We start from the raw sequence: 22,292 nt of genomic DNA, 5'->3' as shown, positions 1-22,292 counted from the left end.
ATAGCTGTGGCCTGAGGTCAATGGCAAAAGCCCTCATTCTAAACATAACTGTGCCCTTGTGTTCTTCTTAGCCACCACTAGGAGAGGGAGTGATACACATATTTTGATCCACTCCAATATCATTAAGTTATTAGTTGATTTCAGTGGATTTAATCAGCATAGTAATTCCTCTCCATGGGAAGATAAGTCTCTCTCAAGAGCAGTTACGCCGTCCACTATGCCTGCTGATTAGACACAAGCCCTCAAAATAATTCATCAGAAAACTGCAAAAAATAATTTATCAAAAGTGCTTTTCACAAAACCCGCTCAGGACCTTTGCTTCTTAATAATTAAAGTCCGCAATTAGGCATCTTACCATGCGCTCAGTGTGAGGCTCCATGTAATATTCATAACCATACATAATTATGCAATATATTCACTAAAATAAGAGGCCATATATTCACGGTGGGGCTGTCAAGAGGCAAGACATTTTTATTTGGTTTATAACACTGTTTCATCTTATACATGAGCAGCTGGCTTCTGGAGACAGAATAGAAGGAGCACGTCTGGTCCTTAGCAGTCTGACACTGTATTCTATGGCTCTGGCTTTTAGAGGAAAGAGAAGGAGAGAAAGAGAAAGGGGGAGAAACAGGGAGAGAGAGAGGATAAGCATTGAGTGGTGATGCTCTAACCATGGGAACCACTAATATCAAAGTCTATCTGCTGGACACAACAAAGACATACCTTAGTGGTATCACACACTGACCCCAGAGTCAGTCAACACAAGATGCAGAAAGAAAAGTAGGGGCATTAAATTAAAATGGATTCGAGATGGGGTGCTGTCTCTGGATGCATTGTATGATAAATTATACATAATGCTCATACCAGCATGGTAAAGAACTATAGAAAAAAATAGTCCCGAAGCCCTTGATGGAGCCTGAAGCAAATAAGCAAAAGCAGCGGTCTACAGTGGACGTACTGTGGACAAGGTTGGCTTTCATCTTGAGACGCAGTTCAAAGCTACAGGCTACGCACAGAACAAACTGGCAATCAAAGCCGCTGTGTAACTGGGCAGCGGTGCACTTCACAGAGCCTGTCGTCTCGAGTGCAACACAGATCACACGCAGACGCCTCTCTCACAACACAATGGCTGATTTTCAACACAGTCTTTGGAACTTATTATTTTTCACCATGAAAATGTAAAAAAAAAAAAAGAAAGAAAGAAAAAAAAGAGACTTTTTGCTGTTGGGACCTGCTGCATTTTGAAGGCCTTTCATGACATGTATATGATGAATGAGAGGAAAAGTGTACATTTTTATCCAACTTTACTGTAGTTAACAAAGGCTCTCATTCTCCTTCAGTGAAGCCATATCCATGGATACCGTTTGTCCTTTGCCTGAATAAAAACTAGGATGACTGAATCAAACAGAGGAAAAATATATATTCTGTATGATAAGATGTATTGTATAGGACTAAGATCCATAGAATATGTTACTACTTTAGTGTCATGAATATCATGAAGCTCTTTGTGGTGAGATTTCATAAGCATTTAATATCCACACCATGCATTTGTTATGCTCACAATTTGTTATAATTTGTTACAATAACATGGAACATGTTGTATCCCCATATGGTTGATGAACACTGCTGTGCTCTGTATGGAGCTCTACTGCACAGCATTATGTGTTATGTCTTGAGATTACAATTTGGATTGATGAGATATTTAATGGTTTTATTTCTTAAGTACGTACCTTTGGAATTAATGTCATGCCGATCAAAGCAAAGCATGCTAATGTTTCCCCTTTTCTGGAAAAAAGAGAGGACAAAAACAAATTTGTTTATATATAAGAGTCATTCAAAGCTTCTTCGTCTTAGTAATAAATGAAACCGGTGTGTTTTTAAGTCCCCATCATGTGCTGTACAGCGAAACAATGACCTTTTCCAATATGAGACAATTTTACTGTCGGTATAATACAGATGTGATTAACATAAATAAGAGTTAAAGTCAAATAGGCGTAAAGGTCGTCACTCAGGACTAGTCTCAGGTCTGCAAGGTGATTTACAGCAACTTCATTTGACTGTGTGAAGTAATTTATCTGTGACAGAGCAAGCCATGCAACTCTCCGCATGTAGTGCTCACATACAGGGGACAATATGCCATGACTGCACACATCTCATATCTACCCAATCAGTCAAGATGCTTTACAACTTCTGTCAGAGGCCCTAACAGTTCTCATAAATTACAAGGCTATTGTACATGGTGCCAATAACTTTTGAAGGAGAATCTCAGCCAAACTGAACCTGGTACTATCTCTTGCTTTAATACATTGAAGTCAAAATGGAATATCCCCGATAAAGTATATGAAGGAGGCAGGGCAAGTACTTTGATGGTAGATTTGCTTTTAAAAAGGCCTGCTTTTTTCACTCAGTTGAAAAATTCCTTTCAAGGATAATAACTGGCACAAATATTGACATTTTGATGCAAAGCAGGTGGCAGACAGGTTTGATTCTGTTAGAGAGGATCTTGCGTTTCCTTTCACATCCCAGTTCCCTCCACTACAGCGCTGAGTCTCAAGTTATGCTTTGCATCTGTGTCATCTGCAGATCCACTGCAACAACTAGGGAATATGAGGCATGAATGATGCAGAACCATTTATAAACAGCGACAAAAATATAATGTGATAGGAACAGAAAAATGAGTGGGTCTGGAGTTTGCAACCAATAATGGGCTGTGATTTATTTCAAATGCCCCCTGCAGTGCCCATTGATATTCTGTAGGGAAATCATAACCTGTACTAGAGTGTGTAAACTGTATCTGGACCACTGGTACAATCAATATGTGGATAATTGAAAGAGAGGACATGTATATGTTGTGAAACAATACTGATGTTGAATGTTGTCAGGTAGATAAATCTGCACATATGTGCATGCACATGTATGTGTATTTGTGTACTTTTATGATAGCATGGATGACACATGAGTGAAGTAGTGCGCCTGCTGTTAGCGCAGGATGCAGTGATTTTCCTGGTGTCACACTGACATAGCGAACCTCAGATTGAAGGGCAGACAGTGATAACCACCTGCAGGGATTCACATCCCGTTTCATTTAGTCACCTTTGGAATTTTCACAAGGGACAACAGAGGATGTCGGGAAAGCATTGAATGGGCCTCACTACCAAACCCTATGTTTTGTAGGCAATTAGAATGAAATTGCCTGAACCAGCTGAAAGGCACACTCCCCCAACAAAGGAGAATGTCAAGTTTACATCATTGCTTCGGTTTGTATTTTACCACTATGCTATCTTTTTTTCCACCATAATCAAATGTGTATTACACTTATTTTGTTTTTTTTTCCAGATGTGTTTTTCTTTAGATCAATCAAATAAATGAAAGACCATGCAATTCTACTTAGAATAAGAAGTCATAGAGAAAGAAATGGATTTTCACGGTAACAAGGTACATATTCCTCTCATTCTGTCTGAGTGGTTCCAAATTACAAACAACATGGGAAATATAAAGAGTGGTGAATAATCCCTGGCTCTCAGCATGGCACACCTTGATGTGGAGGTGCCTTTAATACTAGAATAAGTCATCGGAGATTGGGGAGGCAAAAAAACCCACTCAAGCAGATGGTTCCATAAAGCATGGCGTAAAGCTCTCCCAGATGTTGAGAGGTGGTTGCGGATCTGGTGACATGCGATGTGAGGGAGGAACTGGTAATGCAGAGTGTATTAGTGGTCTCTTTATGGGTGCATTAGATGCTGTGGAGGGGAACGTGGGGGCTGCTGCTGTGACTGCCAGTGAGCTACTACCAGGCTTTATGCTTTGATGAACCTACCCTTGAAAAACCAGAACATCCGTGACCGCATTCTGCCGAGCCTAGAAGACACCTCCCTCTCCTTAGCCTCCTGGAAAACATAAATCAGTTTCTCATATCATCATCTAGTCATATTCAATGCATATGCAGCTCTAATCAGTAAATCTGTCAACTTTTTCCTCTTTTAGTGATATATCAGATTCGTAATAATCTCCCACATATGCAGTAAATCTCTAAGAGAGTCTATGTTTCTTAAAATTCGAAGACAGGGCTACATGAAGCGAAGAAGCGAGAACTTCATTTGAAAGTTAGATACGGGGAGTAGAGTAGCAGTTTGGTTTAGGATGCACTGTACTGAGAGCGTCAGTGCATTCCAAAGTGTCATCTCTCTCCTTACCAATAAACAGTGGTCCAGACAGGAAGCCAGAATAAATTTCCCCAGTTCACTGTCCCCGCTGAGGACTAGCAGAACATCCCAGTCTGATTAATGGCTGTACACTGTCTAATGAACAGTAATTGAATGGTATAATGCAGTGGGTCCTTAAAAGCCCAGAGGAGTCGTCTTCTTCTGCCTAGCTCTCTGGAAAAGCAAGGCAGTGACATTGTCTAGAGTTGATTATAGTTGACCTTGCATGGGGAGAAAAAGGCCTTTGAAATGGCTAACCTAAGCTTCGGGGAATAGCAGCACGGAAAACAGCTGAAAGAAAAATGAAATGAACTTGGATTGGAAAGGGAAAGGAATGGATCAATGCAGCAGTCAATAACGGTTCGATTTTTTATCACAAAATTCTTAAGAAGAGGAAGACAATTGATCAAACATCCCTAGTCGTATTGGCATTTCTAACAATATTAATTAAGAAAAAATGCTTAGCTGACTGGTTGATAAATCAGTCAATATTGTTAAATCAAAACAAATGATAGTTGTAAACACAATACCACACCAGTGAGTACAAATCTACCCTTGTCCACATTTCCTCAAAGTGTATGACATCTACAACATAGACAGAGTCCCCCCTCATAAAATCAATCAGCTCTTTAACAGAGTGCACTCTAAAGGAAAACCCAACCTTCAGAAAGTCCAACAAAAGTCAGTCAAGTGATTATAAGAAAAGCTTTGATAAATGTGCATCAGGCTCTGGCCCGCCATCCTTCGCTCTCTTCCACTGAGATAGCCTGCCTTCACTCCCAGCGGACATCTCCACTTGGCAGAGATGCTGAATCTCGTTATTCTTTATTTGGCCTGGACCACACAGGTCAATATCACATGCGCACAGACACACACACACTGCCTCAGTGGGGTACTGTCTGTAAATATATTCACTATTTAAATTCAATGCAATAAATCATTTAAAGCTTCGGCTGAAAATGTAATCATGTAATTGAATTTGGTCATCAATATCTACTATATACATGCACATATACCGAGTGCAAGGGGTATTTCACAAGCACATATGAGCACCAGAGTGGGAGGAAATCTGTCCGAACCCAGTTCAAAGTATGAGTCATAGCAGTGCAGTTACCCCTCATTATTATTCACAGCCCTCTAAATGATGAGGTTGCCGACAACTAGACAGCGACAGTCTGTTTAGCCTCAAAGGGAAAAGGGAAGCGTGTGCATGAATGATGGTTAGACTTGAAGTTAGGTAAGTTTCACCTGCAATACTATTGTGTCTGGTCTGACAGCAACTTTTACAAATCTAAAACACAGATGAAAATAAAATAATTGCTGCAAAGCAAAAGCTTGGTTTACAATATACAGTGTTGTGATTGTTTTTATTTCTTCTTCCTTTATTATAACTTTCTACAGTTCAGGCTTAAATTATACTGTACTGTACTGTATAAACTGCTTAATCCTGCTTAAGAAATGGTGTGGCATGATGTTCTCAATTGGACAGCTTACTATCAAAATTCTACTTTCTCCTTATGGTAGCCTTCGTTAGCTGACAAATCAAAGAAACATTCTTGGTAGGATGATTATTGCAAAAAAGTAGCTGAGTCTGTACAAGGATTATTATTATTATTTTCCATTACCTAATGGTCATTCCTGTGAATCCATAGCCAATCTGAATCAGCAACATTCATGTATGACTAAAAGCGATAAGTAATGAATGGAGCTATTGATGAGGTCTTTAGCCAGGGTCATAACTGGCCCCCAGAAGTCAATAATTATCCTGATAAGAATATTTTTATTGCAAAAGTGCATACGGCAGCAAAATCATCACCACACCAAAACATTCCCTTATGGTGTAATTGCCACTGCCTGAAATTATAGTTTTCATTAAAACGAATGTTCAAGGTTATTGATTGCTTAAATAAGACTCAATATCTTCTCATTTTAAAAGCTAAATGAAATTGCTTGGAATAGTAATATCACCCAACTATTGTATGCATTCATCACAGTTACACTGCTTCATATCGCTGTCCCTCGAGGATTATTAGAGCAAAATAAGTGTATTTAAATGAGTGTAATTTCTAGGAACCACAGATCCATGCAAAAACATCTGTATACACATCTCAGGCCTACTTCATCACTGTGAACACACATAATAACCAGAGTAAAGGAGCAACATCAAATACAACAACATACTGTTATGGGACTCCACTGTGTTTTTTATACTTGATGCTATGGTCTCACAGGACATACTCACAGTATCGTATAGCTGAATAGCTACAGCTAAGCAATATAAACTCCCACTATGTGAACTTATACCTCGGGCTCAGGTGTTTCTGTGTTTCCAGTACTGCACCCTGTGCCTTTTACTGACTCTCCTTGCCCAGAAGAAAGGCTGCTGGTAAATACAGAGTACACAATTCACAGACAACCATGGAGAAAAAAACAAAAAAAAAAAAAAAATTACACACCCATTAGATAAAAGTATAGTTGCTGGAAGCAGGTCTATGTGACGTTCTTGCAATTATGGAATGGTTATTACCATAATTGCTGGTTAGACCATTTTTATGTGAACTAATCTTAAAGGAAATGGGAAAATTGGACATAATAATAAAGTAAAAATGAACTAAACGTGATATAATATATAACGTGATATAATATACTGTATAACACATGAAACTTAAGTACTTAAGTGTACTTACATCCTTCCTGAAACCTGCAGACAAAGACCTCTGCAGACACAACCCATCTGAATCATGGAGGGAGTCCTTATAGGGACTTACAGTACACCTCCCATCCTCATATTCCTCGTCAACTATCTTGGCCTCAACCTACAGAGAGGGAAAAAACAAGATCCCCCTTGGCTTACACTGTACTGTACTGCTGTATTGATTTTGTGTAAATATATATATATACACACACACACACTTATATATACATATATACAACTTGTTGTATTGAGTTTTCATGCGCCGTATTTTGAGCAGAAAATGATACTATACTGCACTCGAAGTATATTCTGAATTCTGTTTGAAGGTGAAAAACACACAGACGGGTAAAGCTTAATGGGAAGAAGATGGAGAGTGGATGCCATAGCAGCAGACAATTTCTTCAGCTTATAAATTCACATCTGGCATTAAATGTAAACAGCTGTGATATTTATCAGTGTTCATACTTTACTGTTCATACCGTTTGTTTGTTTGTTTGCTTCCAGTGACAGCAAGCTCTTAAATTATGACAACTGATGAGCTTGTATAAAGTCAGAGGCATATTATTAAGCAAACTGTTAAGTTAAATGGAATGAGCAAGTGTCCAAACGGCCTATGTTTGTCTACAGTGATGCTGATGATAGTGTTTTCAGAGTGGAATCAATTTTCACTTCCTATCTGATAAACAGACCCAAGCTGGTTCAAGACTGTATGTTAAAGACCTCATCAGGCTGCAGTATGGAGTTGCTGTTTTACCTGATCAATTGGGAGATCCACCTTCAACTGGCGGTCTTCCTGCACCTCTGTTGCTCCTGCCGTCTCACTTCTTTTGTTTTGTGCATTGAACACGCTGCATTCTGAGAAAAGTGATTAATCACAATTACCTCATCTGCTGGCAGCCACCATATCATTCTTCTGCACACTCTCATTCTCTCTCCCTCACTATCCCTCCATCCGTCACTTCCCTCCTGTCTTCTCCCTTTTTCTTTCCTGTTCAACTTCACAAGAGATCAATGTTGCTGTCAAGCCATTTATTTATTTAGAGTGGTCCCGTGGACGAAAGGGCCACAGAAAGCCACAGCTGCCCTGCCACAAATATGGCCAGCTGGCGTGAACTTTCAGTCTAGGGTTAGTTCTTGACAGTGACAGGTTGCTCTTAATGCATGTGGGGAATAGCTTATACGGCAACGTCAAACTGTATTTTCCTCGTAAACAAACCCGTTTTTGTCTGCAGCTGCTGGATCTGATACAGGGTGGAATGTGAATAATGAAACACACTATTGAAGTTGAATCTACTTCAATAAATAACCTTAAGTAATTTAATTTAAATAATAAATAACCAACCATATTAGATTAATCAGTGATAAGACAAAAGGAACAATGTATGGAATAATATATTTGGTTCATAAAGTAGGTTTAGCTTAAAAAGGCAATTATGCAGCTATAGGCTTTATAGTAGGCTTAATTATGTTTTCCAGTCAAATATTATTCACTTATTTATGACAGTTAGGGAAAGGCAAAATGATTAAAGAAATCTGGTTCCACAAGCTCTGCTCCTGTAACAGGTGATGCTTATAAACACTATTTTGAACTATTGCCTGTATTATGTCTTCTAAGAGGTGTCTGAGTTATAAAGAAGACTTATATGTATAATCTTAACTCCGGGGCCTTTAGAAATGTGTTTTATGAGAGGAAACCATACTAGAACTAAGATCAAGTATTCAAAGTATCCAAAATGTGGCCAGGGAGCTGCACTCTGGCTTAGATACAAACAATAACATCAATATGAGCTGAGAAAGAGAGAAGGTCAGTTATATTTAATAATGTCACCTAACTTAGTTGTAACATATGAAAGGATGTCAAACTGTGGCAATTAGCCTAGCTCTGCTATCATATATTGTCATGTTATTTGTGGCCTGAGATAAGTCTTTCAAGTTGAGTCACTGTATTATTGTGCACAGATGGCAAAATAAACACCCATGAAAGAACAGCTTCTGAGTAACAGAGTAGCAGAAGCCGAGACACAATTACTGTCTAATAATGATATACAGAGTATCTCTTTTAAACAGCACAACAGCTAATGTTCAAACCCATCAATGTATAGCGGTATTTTGTCACTTTTATGATCCTTCATCTGCGTTATTTGTGATTAATAACTTATTACCATTTTGATTCCCACATCAGAGGAAAATTGGAGCATTTTGTTTTTCCCCCACATAGTTAGCAAGGCTTTCTGGATAAATATTCAACAAAATGGCCTGATTGAATTCATCTATGATTTAAGCCTCCTTCATAGTGTTTGAAGTCTTGTTCTGTTTAATATTCACAGTAAAGAGTTGTGTTTCCTTCAAAGAGCAGGGAGCTGTGTTCTGTTCGGACTTTAAAGAACAGGTTAAGAATCTAAAGAAAGCTCCATCAGCTGCCAAACTGTTTTTTTTCTCTATGCTCCCAACACACACTGGAGCCATATAACAATTAGTTTGACATGCACAGACGGAGGATTGTACAGTAAAATGCTGCTCAGTCTCATACATGTGCACAAATGTACCCCAAGCATGTACACTTGCACATGCGTTCTCATACCCAAACATTTGCATGTATGCATACATTTTGCCATGGCTTCAAAAGCCAACAGGTTTCTTCATATCAGCATAGTGAGGAAAATAGGGTTTGGATTTAAGAAAAACAACAACAAAAAAACACTATGATGACAACAAGGGGCAGGAAGATAAATATTTCTATAGAACTGCTCTGCTCACCCCCTACTGGGAAGAGAACTGGGATCCTGGACACCTGCCTCTGTTGTTTGGTTCTCTCCAGCTTGGCTGTGTGTTTCTTCATCTGGCCCCTGGCTGTGTGCTCAAGGTCCTCTTCACCGCCTGTGTGAGCAAACTACACAGAGAGACAAAAGAGAGGAGAAAACAGGGGCACAGATTAAGGCATATTTCCTCAGATTTCTCTGTGATTCATCAATGACTTTTTACTGTTGTTTTGTTAAGAGGGAGAAGAAAAAAGACACAACATGGTGGGGCAAAACTTGTTTCTGCTCTCTTTTCAACGCCTTTTTACATTTTCCATTGATCTCAATTTTTCATGAGCTGATATGCTTTGTAGCTCCCCCGTGACTCCTACTGTATTGAATTCATCTGGTTCCAATACATCCCGTGCACAACCTATCAATCACTAGGGAGCGTGGCAAACTAATCATTTATTGATGAAATGGGGCAGCCGTGAATTTCCAACTGCATTTGTCTTATTTATCAAGCCAGATCAAACAATGAAAATCCAAACAAGCTTTAAGGGAAAGGGAGGGAGTCGGAGGGAATAACTTATTCTTCAGCAGTAGACAGCAGAAGGTTATTGATGGAGGGGGGGGGGGGAGAGGCTGGGGACTTAGTTGCATGGTGGGAGAGTGAGCGAGTGAGAGAGGAAGAGAGAGAAAAAGAGAGGGAGCAGTGGAGAGAGTTCAGAGTGATGTTCAGACAGCAGGGTACACATCTGAATTAATGCTTCCACAAAAGGCAATTTTCTCCTCACAGGCTCCTCATCCCCTCTGTAGGTAGCAAGGTGAGGTATGTCTCCCTTACAGAGGATGAGAGACACAAACAGACAGAGTGGGAGAGAGGAGACTTAATGTTTCTTTTCAGCTACAGCGCTCTTTGCTGCAGTTGCCTGGCTGGATCCCTGGGCTGGCTCGGGGGATAGTGTAGTGATCTCAGACTTTCACCAGAATACACTTCTAGCAATGGCGTTTGTAAGCTCACTAACATGGAGTCTGGGGAATAGCAGCGTTGTTTCTTCACTTGTTTGCTTTCTTTAATGCAGAGACAAATTCTGTTGGTATTCTTTTGAATTTCTACAGCCGAAAAATAAAACAACAAAAGAAGAGTGAAGTTTGCCTGGTATATTCAGCGAAGGCAAGTTGAAACAGAGTTCACATGCTAGTGTTGGAGTGTCCACAATCACAGATCAAAGACAGAAGAGCAGTGGTACTGTCACAGCAGTAAGCTGTTAATTCAGTTAGGTAACCTCAATTCGTCTGTGAGTGATGTGAAACAACTCCAGGATACAGTTCAAAATCATAATACATCTGGGCAATCAAAAATTGAACAGCTTGTTCTCCTTGTTTACAGCCTAGTGGTGAAATGCAAATAGATCTTATTTAAATCAACAAAGTTACATCAAGAATGTCTCACTCAGGGAGAGTGGTGAGGAGGGCGCAGGGGAGGAGAAAGCAGGGGACGCAGGGTGCTGCAGAGCTGGGAGAGTACAGTACAAGTAGCAGCGCAAATGGAAACACAGCAGTGGAAAAGCTGAGGTCATCTAGTCTCTCGCTCTGCATTACATATCTACAGTACTGTGCCCTGTGGGAGCAGACAACTGGGTGTATCAGGAGGCCCCAGAGAGAGAGCAAGAGAAAGAGAGTGCTAGAGTTTGTGTGAAAGGGGCTCAGGGGGACCGAGCAGCAAGTAATCTGTGGCCCTCTCAAGTGGCAGAGAACAGGAGTCAACAAGAGGACACTGTGATATGATAGCCAAGGGAAAATGGGGGTCCCAACCAATTGGACCAACCAGCCTCCAGCCATACTGGCTGTGGTATCAGTAGGAGCCACTCCCTGGCCGGGTCCTTAGTGAGCAGACATGCTGGCAGCAGTGAGGGGGTATAGTTTTCCACGGGGCACTGCTACTTCCCCTCAATGAGATCATCCAGGAATAGCAGAGAAATGGGAGGCAAGTCATTGCTGATGTCAGGGAGTGTAGCTAACAACCTATTCAAGTTTAGTCAGCCTTTCTGGGCTGTTTTCACAGGATGCTTTGTGTGAAGCACATGTGAAGCACAATTGCTCTGCTCGTTATGATTACTATAATATCAAAGTACTTTGCTTTGATGCACACCATTATTCTCCTTTTCCATTTGTTATCCTTCGCTTCCCTATTAATCTTCTCTTTATGCCATGTCTACCTCAAAGGTTTCTACCTCATCACGTCTGTGAACACCTAACTCAGCATATATGCTTGCTTCCAATGGGAACATGGTGTGCTGGAGAGCTTCAATATTACACTCTGCAGAGCCGTCAGTTTAGACTTCAGTGGATGCACCGGACCAGATGTCCCATTCAGCAGCATAGAGACGCTCCGTCGCCGGTGCACACAGGACAGACACAGTTCCCATACGGGGAGGTAGTGAAAGCAAGGTTACATTTTACACAGCCTCAGTGGGCATGTTTAAAGGATCTTTTTACAGGCATTTCAAACCAGACTGCTGTTGTTTTGTGAGGTCAAACTGAAATTAATGACAAACATGACCCTATAAATGTATGTGTAATCAGTAAGCCAAACAGCTGACAGATCAAGACAGAGTGGGCAATTTTTGTCACATGATTCTTTTCCCCTGAAAGGTCCTTATTAACTGGTCAAATCATGTTTACAAATTCATGAGGGATCAGATATAGAGGCAAGGGGAGTAAAATGCGGCAGCATCATGTCTAGTGAATGACTAATACTACAATGAACAGCTAGATCCAAAACACAGGCATAACTCTGTCTCTGTCTCCACCTCATGGTATTGAGTGAAATGGCAAAGGATACACTACACTTGTAGCACTATTGACTCCAATTTTCATACCTAAAGTGTTAGGACTGAACCTCAGTTAAGCAGTTAAGTCTGATAACTTTGTGTGAGGTTTGAATCTGTTTTATGCTTGGATGAGTTTTAATATATATAAAAAAAGATATCAACAGCCACAAACTGATTCTAATATCACTAATAAATATTAATTTTATTTCTGAATATAATGGTAGTCCACCACAGGTACAGCTAGAGATAAGGCAAGGGGCATTTTTCTCCATCTGAAAAAATTGGCGTCTGCCACAGCATTGTCATCTTTCATGGTTAGAAAAATCAGATGTCAGACACATCTCTCACAGGAGGCCCCCTATCTCCACCTAAACCTGCTGAGTGGGCATGTTCTCATCTTCACTGTGTGATTTGGTGTTTGTCTCGGGCCCACAGCAGAGCAATCCTCATATGGATTCAAAGCATTTCACTGTCTACTTAATCTCAATACAAATTGTCCCAGTTCTGGTTTGAATAAGAGATTTTTTTTTTGTTTTCAGTCTGTGAAGTCCCCCTGGTGCATATGATCTGTCTATGAGGCTCACTGCACTTGATCAAGTGGGCCAGCCTGTCTCTGTGGGGATTACCCATCAAAGTGGAAAGCAACGGTAACTCAATGCCTCCTGCAGACAGTGATTGATGATAGCGCTGTTTCATAACGAATTGCACCCCCACAACAAGTCTCACACGTGGGAAATGTTAATTGAAATGCTGTGTATGCAAAGATACGCTTTTCAAATGTGATACTACCATAGGTGTTACAGCAATAAACTAGAGGGAATTCAGGAAAGAAATGTAACAATTTCACACGCCGCAAGAAAGTTAACATCCAGTTGGCAAACTGCACTCAATTCTGAAGTGATAATACCCACCGCAGCCTTCGCTTGTCTTGTCTTTCTAATAGTGGGCTGGATGTCTTGGCTGCAGGGAAAAAAGCAAAACCAGACTTGACAAATTCATCTTCTCTTTCATTTTCCCATCGATAAAGTAATACAGTGCTAATTTTCAACAGTATTTATACATAAAAACTTACCCTTCAGCCACATGGTTTCCCCTGACTAAATCCCTGTTGGGGACCCGCTGGTCGTATGGGAGAGGTTTAAACCTTTCTGCACCAACTGCGACATAGTGCTGGTTGTTCTCTAGCTCAGTGGGACCAAGTACAGGATGTCCATCTAATGTGTGAAGCCTGGGAACTCAAATAAAGGAATAATACAAATTGAAGCAATGTTTTGGGGCGGTTTGAACTAATAAGTGTAATGAATGGGAAAAAGACATAGTTAGCTGCTTTCAAATAGTGCTTGAGTGTTTCAATGTAATGTTTGCATATTTTAAAAAATTCTCTCCCAACAGAGTTGATCTACCAAGCAGTTCTGGATTAACTCCAATGAGCCTGTCACAACCAGGCATCATCCAATCACTAATTTATCAGAAAAGATTCTTCCACTCTGCTATATTTCTCTGCATTTGAACTGAGTGGAAAACGCTCATCTATATTAGAGTAGTGACTGGTTATCTTAAGAACTTTTAATCAACTGCACTTCCTTGCACAACAAGAACATTATTTGTGTCATGAAAAAACGTCACAACACAAAAACATTAAAATATTCTTTGGAGTCATGGCCTAACTTTTTAAAACAGAGAAACGACAGGTATACTTTTGCTTACCATTCACCCACACATGACTAATTTAAAAACTGTGAGGGTTCATAATGTATTGATGTTGTACAGTACCTGTACACAGCACCAGTACGAAGACACACTTTGTCTGTCACCATGGTTAAAACATTCTCCCAGCTTCGGAGAGTTTGCTTAGGAATCCGTATTCGAACTGGAGGAACCAGGATTTCTCCGTTGGTAAAGACACTATGAAACACAACAATACACGAGACATGGAGTTCATCCCATCTCTGCAAAAAAAAGTAAACTATACATGATTTCTATCGCTGCATAGCACAACAGAGAACAATTTTGTATCCATTTTAAAATCAACACTCACTGTATTGTGCAAGACTCATCTGTAGTTCTCCCCCAGCGGGCTGAAACCACAATTCTGCTGTGAACAACAGGACGGATCTGAAAATTTCAACAGCAAGAAAATAAATATGCACCCGCTGTAGATAAAAATGGCCAATTTTCAGGTATGTGATTCAAACTCTCTATTACTTCACACAAATAACAGAAAATCTTTGTTTCTTTCACAGTTTGATTGACATTATTGCCATTCAGTCCACTGTAAAGTCAGTATTTAAGCTTCAGCCACCTGCAAAAGAATGATCTATATCATCATATGGTTGCACTTTAAGCTATAGCACCTCAAAATAAAGGTAGTTTAATCATTTTCAGTCCTGTATAACTATATAGAAAACAGAGGGAGTGACCATACCTGTTCTTTCTTCTTGTTTGGTGATTTCTTGGTTGTTATCTCACAATAGCTGGAAGGCATTAAAAATCATGTAAGTGGCTCAAACAAGCTTCAGGTGTTACAAGTGAAAATGTACAGTAAGTGTCTATTGAGATACATGGAGGAGATCTGTAGACTGGAAAATAAAACACGTAGTTAAAGCTTTGAGAAACTGATTGTGCAACATAATATTTAATAACAAATCATCTAGAAATTATGTTAATTAAGGTTAGCTGAGAGGAATATGGTCCACAAGAAAAATAAACAACCCTTAGAGCCACTGACGAAGAAATATTTAGAATATAGCATAGTGTATACCTGAAAAACATACTCCTAAAATTAAATTAGGGTCAATGATGTGATGCAACCCAATGTCAATTGGTGTAACCAGTATTTTTTCATAAAAATCTGATTATGTACAGAAATATACATGTGAACTTTTAGCAACACAACACTGTGTTTTTAACAAATTTTACATCATTGGCCCAACTTATTTAGAAAAAATGGTTGTTTTTAGGATATGTCCTGCTCAATATCGACAAAATGCTTTCTTTTCATTTAATGTTTTTAAAATGAACTAATTATTTGTATAAGTGCACTTAAATACACTGTAGGTGGACAAAATATTGAATATTTATCATTATTTTGCAGTTACACCTCTTCCTTTTGATTAAAAAAAATGGTGCAAATATTATTTCAAATGACATGAAACCAACACAAATACAAAATGTACATTTTAACAAACCTGATGCTGGTTTAACAACTATTTTTTAAGATATTTTTAATTGCTCATCTTGCCAACCCTTGTTTTGGTCACTAAGCCATTAACAGCTGTATATTGGGGATTTACTTCCCCAACACACACACACACACAGTAGGCTACAACATGGTACCTACTTCAGTCTTTTGAAAGGCTCATTTCTCGCTGCCACATACACCCCCCCGTGCGTCAAGTCGTCCAAACGCTCGACTCTGTGGCCCTGCTTGGGAGTGTACAGCCTCCTCACGGCGCCAAACGGAGTTTCAAGCCCTCTAGTTAAAGAGGTCAAGAAATTGTCAAAAGTTCCCACCTGACGCGGGTTCACAACTATTTTTCTTCCGGGAAAGAAAGCATCCCCGTTCCTGTAGACAATAATTGTTTTTGTTGGCGGCAGGTCACCTCTCCCTGATGTTCCCTGCATACTTCATCAAGCTAGCGTTAACAGTTGAGGGGAAAAAAACACTGAAACGGCATTTGATGTGAAAAGTAAATGGGTCACTGGCAGGTGTGTTGAGCCTCCTGAGACGTAATTGGAGATAGCATCTGATATGGAAACCAAGTTTTCCACAGGAGAGGTGTAGCATCCAGATACCTATCCACCGTGTATTGTTGTTGTTGTTGTTTACTGGGCTCGACCTTTTGTATGCAAGCTCTTTTATAGTGTTTGATTCCAAAATGTAAGTGTTTCCAAGGCAACCAACAGGGGCCAATTAATCTGCCATAGTAACGGCAGAGTAGGCCAATTATATATCTGGCATCATTCATTTGAGTTTACAGCTAATTCAACATTATGACCAATGAAATGTTTTATTTCTCTGCAATTGACATAATAGGCTTGTCTTTCTTTCTCTCTCTTTTTTTTTTTTGCGTGTCTGGACACCTCCCACGCCTAGATGAGATCTACTCGAGACGTCTCCTCCGACGGGCCAAAAAGATACAGAATGATCCCACTCACCCAGGTCATTCTCTGTTCACCAGACTCCCGTCTGGAAACAGACTCAAACCCAGCTTCTTCCCCATGGCGGTGAAGAGACTGCTGCAGGAACCATGAACATACTGCAATTTTACCTGCACTTTAACTTGTTCTTGTTGTTACTTGATTTTTATACATATTTTTAGATACGTTGTTATTTATTTTAATACATATTTATTTATATTTATACTGATTGTAGCTGCTACAAGGACTTCTGCCAAACGAAATTTCATTGTATATTGTGTGCAATGACAATAAAGCTTCTTTATCTTTATCTTTACCATTGAATGAACCAGATTCAGAAGTCCATGATGGTTTGCATTTTGAAGACAGACTTCTGCAGCATGTACTGGAGCATATGAGGTGGGTACATTTTGCATTGCAACAATAGCCCAAAAAGTAAGCATGTAAATTTAGAAAGAGAGTAGATTATAACATGATTTAGTTTGAGTAGATATCCCAATAGTAAAATTTAAAAAATAACTCTAAAACTAGACAATAAAAAAGCACATGGCCTGAGTGGCTTTCTGGGTAACATTAACCCAGTTTTGTGTCAGTGCTTTATTGAGCCAAACTGGGTGAAATTTTAACCTGGTGATTTTTAGTGTGTAGAGGAAAAACACAATGGGCATGCAATTGAGTTAAGTCCTGCTTCTCTATTTGAATGTGAGTCCAGTTGGCTTTACTTTAGCCTGAGTTTGCTTCGCCAACTTCTTCCCCTGCCTCTCATTTTCTTATTTTCCACATGGGCTTGTACTGCTCCTCTGACCTGCTGAAATCTATCAAATCTATGAAAGCTTGTTTCATACCAAAAAGTATTTAATACTGTGGAGGGAGCAAATAATTTAATCAATTAGTTTGTTTATTGTAATAGATTTGTATGTTTGTATGTAGCTGCATGATCGCTGACCGCTGACCTCTCACTTCTCTACACTCCACTTTTCTATACACATATTTTGACAGATTACTTATGATTGTGCTCCTATACAATATATTTCCGAGTCAGTTTTCCTTAGGAAACCATTTAAACCTTTAATTATCACTAGGTAGATGTTACAGGCACATGCTAAAACACCACTACTACTGTATTTCATTATCAATTAGTAAATGTCTATATAGAAGTATGTATAGAAGCAATAATGGAGTCACATGCAGTGCTGTATGTGTTTTTTCTCTTATTTTCATTACGCTGCAGCCCTAATCTCCCTTTTGCAGGCCATTTCACCACAGACTGTCCACTGTTCGACAGAGCTGTCCAAATTGTTTACTACAAAGGTAACCAGAGATTGCACCAACAATGGCACCTAATTGGTCTATGCCAGACAACTCCTGGTCAATTAAATGCATAATTCATCTTGGCATTAATTATTCATCTCTTAAGGGACTGGTGCTGTGCTTTATTAGGAGGACTGCATCATGCATATTCAAATTCATTTTCTTAGAGGGATGCAATAAGATGTCATCTCAGCTGGGATGCCCATCCTAAAAAAACAATAAGTCTGTAAGACAACTTCTATTGATCATGCAGCTAAACCATAGAGGGTTTGCAAAGAGGAAAGTGTGCAATGTCTTAATTTTGTCTCTTAGCAAACATTACACTGTCTAATGGTTACTGTATAATTAATCTATTATTATTGTTAACTCTCTTGTGTTTAGATAATGTTATTCTTAAATAATAGTCATGTCACTTCAAAATTGTCAGTGTTAATTAAAAAAAAAAATCAACACTACATGCCTTTGTGTTTAGTCTACACATTGTGTTTTGTAGTGATATTCTTCCACTGTAGAATGCCTCCTGTCTTGTCAAGTAGTGAAACAAGGGGAATGTTTAATTTAATACACTTAAAAGTAAAGGCTAGGGCGCGCAGGTGGTCGAGTGGTTAAGAGCCCATGCCATGTACGCAGCAGACCCCGGTTCAAGTCCCAGCCGGCAGACCCATCTGCATGTCACACACCCCTCTCTCTCCCTGTAATTTCTTGTCTCTCTACTTTCAAATAAAGGCGTCTATGCCAGAGAAAATCTTTTTTTTTTTTTTTTTTTTTAAGGTAAAGGCTACCCACTTTAACAATCACATTTTCAACAGTAATCACTATGCCCTGGTGGTTAAGTCTTCTGTTCAAAACCCAAACCTAATGATAACAGATGAGTCCTCATTCTGTAGTATGTATAAATATTTTGTGTGCAATGATATAGCATCTGTGTCTACTGAGCAGTACATTAAACTGAACATTCACTTTTGAGCCTGTAAAGTAAATGTGAAGTAGTGACAGTGAAGCAGCAATAACGTTTTTTTAACACTAGGTGGAGGCTTTTTCGGGATTTTGTTGAAAGCACCCTGCCACAAAATAAGTGAAATCAACAAACATGGAGGCAGGGAATAATGTACAAACACTGTCATTATCAGTGAATGTTTATTTTACGGCAATCATAAAATGTATAATATGAATACAGAATGCGTATTGTTTTCTTTTTCTCTTGATTAAAAGCACCCAACTGGAACACATTTTTTATTTAATTTCATATTGTATGCACAATCTACAGCCCTCTACATTTACTTATTTGTCTTGTTTGTTGATGGCACACTTGCAAATATTGCTCAGTAGATAGTCTTCATAATATAAAATGTCAATACATTGCCTTGCATACTGTTGGAAACACTAATAAATCAGTATGGGATTAATGTTGTGCATAAAATAAGTACAATTCTAACAGAAAACAAAAATGCATGTTGTGTTGTGACTTAAGAAAATAAATAGCTCATAAGGAAAAAGATAGTAGAAAATGTGCTACTTACTACTACTAACTTATGTATCATTTTGTCATCTTATTTACAGATCCAGTAGAAGACAGAACAGACACAGTGAAGTACATCTTACTTTTGTTTTTGTTTTTTTTTAATATATACAGTCTTTATCCATTATTTCAGCAGTCTCTTCAACATAGACTAAACTCAGACACTGTCTTTGTCAAATTCACAAACAAAATACATGGTGGGGTGGCATGCCACATCAGTCCACTCCCCAGAGGCCACCATCTCAGCACAGTCCTCATCATCATAGGCATTGTTGGGCTCTCCTTTCCTCCATTTGCTGAAAGTAGACATGGGAGAGCGATCCACATAGGTGAAAACACCCTCACGGTCCAGGTCGTTAATGCCAATGTAGACTCTGCTCAGGCCCGCATCTGCTATGTATCCTGCAATGGCGGTGTTGGCTCCTTCATCCTTGGGCATGGCCAGGTGCCCTCCCCTCGTCTGACAGTAGACCTCTGCATCAGTGTAGCGTTTCTCCTCCTTCACCAACAGATAGACCTTACTGTCTGTCTCTTTTATGCCAGCAACAGCTGCAGGGGAGGGCAGTGCTGAAAAATGAGGACTTGTATTTCTATAAATTTCACATTGACATGTCCAGCATTTGTACTTCTTTGACTGTAACAAGTGAAGCAATAGCATGGATAAATGAATTGATAACAATGAAGTAAAACAATAAACATTGTACACTGATTTGAGTATAAATATTTTTGTGATAGACTCAGAATGCTAAAATCATACCATTTTTAATGAACTTCAGTTCGGAGGATAGCTGTGCCACAAGAATGTCCATTTCTCCAATCATCTTCCTCATTGGGGTGCACTCACATGGAACACCTAATAAGACAAAAAATATGGGAGATTACTATATTAATTAGTTGTCAAATTTCACCCAATGTGTGTTTAATCCTGCAGAAATATTTTTGACAAACTGAAAAAGATGGTTTATATTTCACCTGGCTCTCCATGGGGGCCCCTTGGACCTGGATCTCCCATATCTCCCTTTACACCTGAGATAGAAAATATGTGATTATTAATTTTAAAAAATGAAATACGCTGTAAACTATGTATTTATAAACAGAAGAATATTCCTCTGTACAAAATATTTATAATGACCTTTCATTCCACTCGGGCCCACTTTTCCATAACGTCCCATGATGCCTTTCTGTCCTTTAAGCCCAGGTTGACCTGAAAAGGGCGTGTGTGACAGGAATATTTTGTACTGTGCAATCTATTACAAAAACTATAACATCTCAACAACATTTCTTTAGACATTGTGCAGCTTAAAAGGATTTCAAATGTTACAATTACTTAATACCTGAAATTCTCAAACTTGTTATCATTAAAATGTTGATGCTGTGCAATCTCTTCCAGTATTTTACAAGTATGTGAACACCCTCCACTCCTCATTAAAGTCTTCAGTAAACACTTCAACACTGAAAATCTTTCTCCTTCAACCTCTCACCCAAATGTAAACACACAGCCATCTCTGGATGGCTTGTTAGTGATGTAACAGCACATTATCAGCCTGAGCAATGCGATCTTTGGCCCAGTTCTTTTTGTTTGGTAGTGGTGAGAAAATGAATAAAAGCATACGTTTGGGGGTATTGCAAATTATTTTAACTATAATGAGAACCAGTATATTCCTCAAGAGGGATGATACATTTTTGTTAAACATAAAAATCAAGACAAATATTCTGCAGTACAAAAAATCTATACCAATTTCTCCTTGAGGGCCAACTCTTCCTGGTCTCCCTGGTGCCCCCTTTTGCCCTTTCTCTCCTGGTTCTCCTTTTGCAAAGAAGATTGTAAAAAAAAATAATCAGAAAACAGAAATGAAGATAAATTCTATTTTTGATTAGTTTGTAAGGTGCATGTGTGAAAGCATGTAGAACAGCTTGCCTTTGAGTCCAGGGACAAGGATCTGAACAGTGCAGGGCTCCTCTGTCAAGTGCTGTCCATAAGATGTCTGCAATGTTAATAAACTCAGCACATACATTAGTATAATTGGCAGTAAATGCTTCTGTCCTCTCATCCTTCTACATGGGCCAGTTGGTAGGCTATACTGAAGAAACAGGAGAGATTGAGAAAATACAAATCATTAAAAATTATGCACAAAATAGGTATCTAGAGAATGCAGTATTTCAGATCTGAAACACGGGAATCGGAAGCAAGCATTTGCTTCAGCTGCAAATTGATATGCAAGTTAATCCCATAATTTATTAGTATCATCATTCCAACATCCATTACGTCCAGTTTTACAGAGGCAGGCTACCAAATTCCTGCAAGAAAACACCCTACTGCAATCAAAGCAAATCCCATTTGAATAAGAAACTACACATGCAGCATTTATTGTGTAAAAATAACCCCCAAAAAACCTTGAAAAAAGCATAATTATTTTTCCTGAGAAATCCTTGGGAGTTGCCTTAACTCCCTCTGCACTTTTATAGCCATAGACACCAGTTTAATGCGGAAAAACATTGTTTAAAATCGATCCATTTATATCTTCCCAATGAAATAAGACTTGATGTAACCAGGTAAGGATATGCAAGCCACATCCAGAATCATACTTACATGAACTAGCTTTCTTATAATAAACTTGGCATCACTAATGTTAGGAATGTGTATAATATCTGAAAAAAAAGTTATTATCACTTTAACAATATAATGCATTTCAAAATGTGTATGGCTTACCTGTCGCGGAATTTACCAAAAAGAAGCAGAAACTGTTGCCAGCTTGCAGGAGCTTTGAACACTAGTGGTCCGACAGCAACATTTCTTGCTCCTCCACAGGCACGGCAGAATGTGTGTATGATAGGACTTTCATAAACACA

General features: G+C 39.1%; 2 protein-coding genes across 4 annotated transcripts; both read right to left on the bottom strand.

Annotated features, from left to right (window-relative positions):
* Positions 1 to 3,009: 3,009 nt before the first annotated feature.
* Positions 3,010 to 16,096, bottom strand: LOC134001307 (doublecortin domain-containing protein 2). Its single transcript, XM_062440871.1, has 11 exons — positions 15,813 to 16,096; positions 14,898 to 14,946; positions 14,511 to 14,587; positions 14,246 to 14,377; positions 13,545 to 13,700; positions 13,384 to 13,432; positions 9,655 to 9,787; positions 7,652 to 7,752; positions 6,890 to 7,018; positions 3,818 to 3,887; positions 3,010 to 3,059 (listed from the first exon to the last, which is right to left on the bottom strand). Exons 1-11 carry the CDS (start codon positions 16,094 to 16,096, stop codon positions 3,010 to 3,012), a joined length of 1,230 nt encoding a protein of 409 aa, XP_062296855.1.
* A 2,983-nt stretch (positions 16,097 to 19,079) lies between these two features.
* On the bottom strand, positions 19,080 to 22,273 carry colec11 (collectin sub-family member 11). Of its 3 annotated transcripts, none has more exons than XM_062440182.1 (7): positions 22,153 to 22,273; positions 21,361 to 21,518; positions 21,178 to 21,249; positions 20,575 to 20,646; positions 20,415 to 20,468; positions 20,200 to 20,295; positions 19,080 to 20,009 (listed from the first exon to the last, which is right to left on the bottom strand). In XM_062440182.1, exons 2-7 carry the CDS (start codon positions 21,491 to 21,493, stop codon positions 19,600 to 19,602), a joined length of 837 nt encoding a protein of 278 aa, XP_062296166.1. In that variant the 5' UTR covers positions 21,494 to 21,518; positions 22,153 to 22,273; the 3' UTR covers positions 19,080 to 19,599. The 3 variants fall into 3 exon arrangements, with proteins under 3 accessions (XP_062296166.1, XP_062296165.1, XP_062296167.1); XM_062440181.1 differs by having other exon boundaries at positions 19,083 to 20,009; positions 21,361 to 21,523; positions 22,153 to 22,255; XM_062440183.1 differs by having other exon boundaries at positions 19,084 to 19,991; positions 21,361 to 21,523; positions 22,153 to 22,255.
* Between the last annotated feature and the right edge of the window lie 19 nt (positions 22,274 to 22,292).

Source organism: Scomber scombrus, chromosome 19 (genome assembly GCF_963691925.1).
Source record: "Scomber scombrus chromosome 19, fScoSco1.1, whole genome shotgun sequence".
In the NCBI taxonomy this organism is placed as follows: domain Eukaryota; kingdom Metazoa; phylum Chordata; class Actinopteri; order Scombriformes; family Scombridae; genus Scomber; species Scomber scombrus.
This window is presented reverse-complemented; position numbering and strand designations above follow the sequence as displayed.